Raw genomic sequence first — 3791 nt, forward strand, 5'->3', positions numbered from 1 at the left:
TCAACTCTTTCTGAGTAAAGAAGTACTTCAGGCTCTTATGGTCAGTAAAGATTTGTATCTTTTCACCGTACAAATAATGTCTCCATATCTTCAATGCAAAAACCACTGCTGCCAACTCCAAATCATGTGTGGGGTAGTTCTGCTCGTGACTCTTCAACTGACGAGAGGCATAAGCAACCACCTTACCTTTCTGCATCAAAACACAACCCAGTCCTTTCTTGGAAGCATCACTGTAAATCACAAAACTTCCGGATCCATCTGGTACTGTAAGGACCGGTGCAGTAACTAACCTTTGCTTAAGGTTCTGAAAACTATCCTCGCAAGCTGGACTCCAAACAAACGGAGTTCCCTTCCTTGTCAACTAAGTCAAGGGAGTAGCCAAACGTGAAAAATCCTCCACAAACCTCCGGTAGTACCCTGCTAAACCCAGAAAACTACGAACCTCACTAACTGTAGAGGGTCGAGACCAACTGGTAACCGCTTCTATCTTTGCAGGGTCTACTGAAACTCCCTCACTGGAAACCACATGACCAAGAAAAGCCACCTGCTTCAACCAAAATTCGCACTTAGAGAATTTAGCATACAGTTTATTGACTCAAAGAGTCTCTAACACCTTATGTAAGTGTTCCTCATGTTCGGCCTCAGTCTTGGAATAAACCAAAATATCATCAATGAAGACTATCACAAAAGTGTCTAAGAAATCCTTAAACACCCTGTTCATCAAATCCATAAATACAGCAGGTGCATTAGTCAAACCAAAAGACATTACTATGAATTCATAATGTCCATACCTCGAACGAAAAGCAGTCTTAGGAACATCACGGTCTCTAATCCTCAACTGGTGATAACTTGACCGTAAGTCAATCTTAGAGAACACCGTGGCTCCCTGTAACTGATCGAACAAATCATCGATTCTGGGTAAAGGATATCTGTTCTTGACTGTTACTTTATTCAACTCTCTATAGTCAATGCAAAGACGCATCGACCCATCCTTCTTCTTCACAAACAATACTGGTGCACCCCAAGGTGACACACTAGGTCGAATAAAGCCTTTGTCAAGCAATTCCTGTAACTGTACCTTCAGTTCTTTCAACTCAGCAGGAGTCATCCTATAAGGGGCTCTAGAAATAGGAGTAGTGTCTGGCTCCAACGCAATGGCAAAATCAACCTCTCTATGTGGCGGTAGTCCTGGAAGATCTTTTGGAAATACATCTGGGTATTCTCTTACCACAGGTTCTGAAGTTAAAGAAGTCTCATCTTCCTTAGTATCCACCACACTTGCCAAAATACTCCAAGTACCCTGGTTGAGTAGTTTACTAGCTTTCATAGCTGAGATTACTTTAGGCAGTACTACTGTTCCTACCCCTTGAATTTAAAGCTAGATGCAGTAGGGGGACTGAACACAACTTCCTTACGAGAACAATCAATACTAGCATGATTAGTAGCTAGCCAATCCATACCTAAAATTACATCAAAGTCACGCATATCTAATACCAACAAGGTTACGTCCAGCACACGACCAGCTATCTCAATTTCACACGCTTTAATCTTTTCCTTAGACAACATAATTTCTCCAGACGGTGTAGACACTGACAAAACATAATCTAAGGGTTCCACCTCTAAGCATGCATGCGTCACAAAAAGCGATGAAATAAATGAGAAGATCCCGAGTCAAACAAGGTCAAGGCAAAATGCCCTAACACTGGTAATGTACCTGTCACCACTGTGCCGGCCTTCTCTGCCTCTGATCTATTAGTGGCAAAGATTGTACCCCGCTGTGGAGGTCTCTCTCCCTGACTGCTCTGTCCAGCCCCAGTAGATCTCAAGGGACACCTATCAGCCATGTGTCCCTCTTGCTTGCACTTATAACAGACTCTCGTTCCCATCAAACAACGACCCAGGTGACGTTTCCCACACGTATTGCATAATGGCTTCTCTCGAGTAGTGTCTCCTGCCCCGCCAGAACTCTGCTGGAAACTGCGAAAAGGATCGCCTGGTCTCAAGTTCCTCTGAGGAACTCCCACAGTTCTCTGCTCTGCTTTTCTCTTTTGACCAGACGACGATCCCTTATCAAAGCTCCTTGGCCGTATTTCATCCTTCCCAATGCTCATATCCACTGCCAGACGCAGCGCTTCAGCCTGGGTAGTGGGCTTTAGTGCTCGCACAAAGTCCCTAATCTCATCTCTCAATCCCTTGACGAACCTATCAGCTCTAGCCTGCTCGTTACCAACAAGTTCAGGGGCAAAACGTGACAGCATATCAAACTCCTGGTCGTACTCCTCGACTGTCATATGTCCTTGCTTCAACTCCAAGAATTCCTGGCTTTTGGCGTCTCTAAGGTTAGCCGAGAAAAACTTGGTATAGAAGCAGTTTTTAAACTGATCCCAGGTAATCTGCCTCACATCTCCACCTAGCATGCGCATTGTAGTCCTCCACCAGATAATGCCTCTGTCCCTCAGTAGAAAAGCAGCACACTGAACTCTGTGCTCCTCGGGACATCTCATGTAATTGAATATGGTTTCCACAGAGGACAACCACAACTCAGCTTTAGTAGGATCCTCCAGTGACCCATCAAACGTCTGAGGGTCATATTTCCTAAAGTCCCTCAAATGTTTCGCCTCAGCAGAAAGTTGGTTCGGTAATATCTGCGGCTGTTGTGCAGCCAATCCTTGTGCAGGAGGGGCTGCTGGTGCAGGTGGAGCTGCTGGTACAGGGGGAACCACAGGTGCAGGTGGAACTGCAGGTGCCTGCTGGTTTCGAGCTATAGCCGTCATAAGTTCCGTAAACCTCTGCTCCATGTGAGCAGACAGTGCATCAAACTCGACGTGAGTCACGGGTGCAGCAGGAATTCGCTGTTCAGCTTGACCCTCAGTAGGCTGATTACGACCTGCTCCTCTACCTCGGCCTCCTGCTCCTCTACCTCGGCCTCTACGACCTCCTCTACGTACACCTCCCCTTGGCGGCATAATTCCTATTATCCACCAACAACACTCTTTAAAAAAAGTCTTAATCATAAGCATAAGCAAGTCTTTATCGTCATGCAATCTAGTTTAATTTAGGCAAAGTCATGCAAATAAACCATACATATAAGCATCAAGCATACCTGACGAGAGACGAAGGGTCGCGTTAGCCATAGGAACACAAAAACATAGACTTACATCGTAAGTCAGTCTACAGAACCTAAAACTTAGGCTCTGATACCAACTGTAACGACCCAACTTTTCTAGGTAAGTCGAGGTCATTAATTTTTAACAAAAGACTTTGGTTGATACAAAATGAAACGTAAGTCAATTGAAAAACAAATTTATGTCAGGCCTGATTTTTCAAATATTCAAGAAAACTTAAAAATAATACTATTTACAAATAAAAGTTTGTAAAATAAGTTTTAATACATCTTAAACCTCAAAAGAAACCATAAGCGGAAGCAAAATGACACGTTTCCTATGGCAATCACGCTTCCTTCCTGCCCCTCGCCGGTTTGCCACCTTTATTACCTTTGTTAAAAATTAATGACCTCGACTTACCTAGAAAAGTTGGGTCGTTACAAAAGATTTCCCTAACACGTATTGTAAAAAAATATGTAGTTGGCTAGTAGTGAAAAGTTAGCAAGGCTATTCATGTTTCTCTTGGTGTTCCCTCTTACTCATCTTGAAGCTTATTGTGGGCATTTTGTCAACTTACTTTGGGTTTCTTTTGTCTTCTGTTTTAATTAATTACTTCGTACTTATTTTACATTTTAGTTTTCATTAGTGCGTCCTGGATAGAGGATTTTGTTTAGCTCGTTGTTATTG

General features: G+C 43.4%; 1 protein-coding gene across 1 annotated transcript; it reads right to left on the bottom strand.

Moving 5' to 3' along the window:
• Positions 1-1634: 1634 nt before the first annotated feature.
• On the bottom strand, positions 1635-3256 carry LOC116403920. The gene is made up of 2 exons (XM_031885866.1): positions 3104-3256; positions 1635-2971 (listed from the first exon to the last, which is right to left on the bottom strand). The coding sequence occupies exons 1-2, from the start codon at positions 3240-3242 to the stop codon at positions 1635-1637; spliced, it is 1476 nt and encodes a 491-aa protein (XP_031741726.1). The 5' UTR covers positions 3243-3256.
• Positions 3257-3791: the final 535 nt, after the last annotated feature.

The sequence above is a fragment of the Cucumis sativus genome, chromosome 5, assembly GCF_000004075.3.
Source record: "Cucumis sativus cultivar 9930 chromosome 5, Cucumber_9930_V3, whole genome shotgun sequence".
NCBI classification, from domain to species: domain Eukaryota; kingdom Viridiplantae; phylum Streptophyta; class Magnoliopsida; order Cucurbitales; family Cucurbitaceae; genus Cucumis; species Cucumis sativus.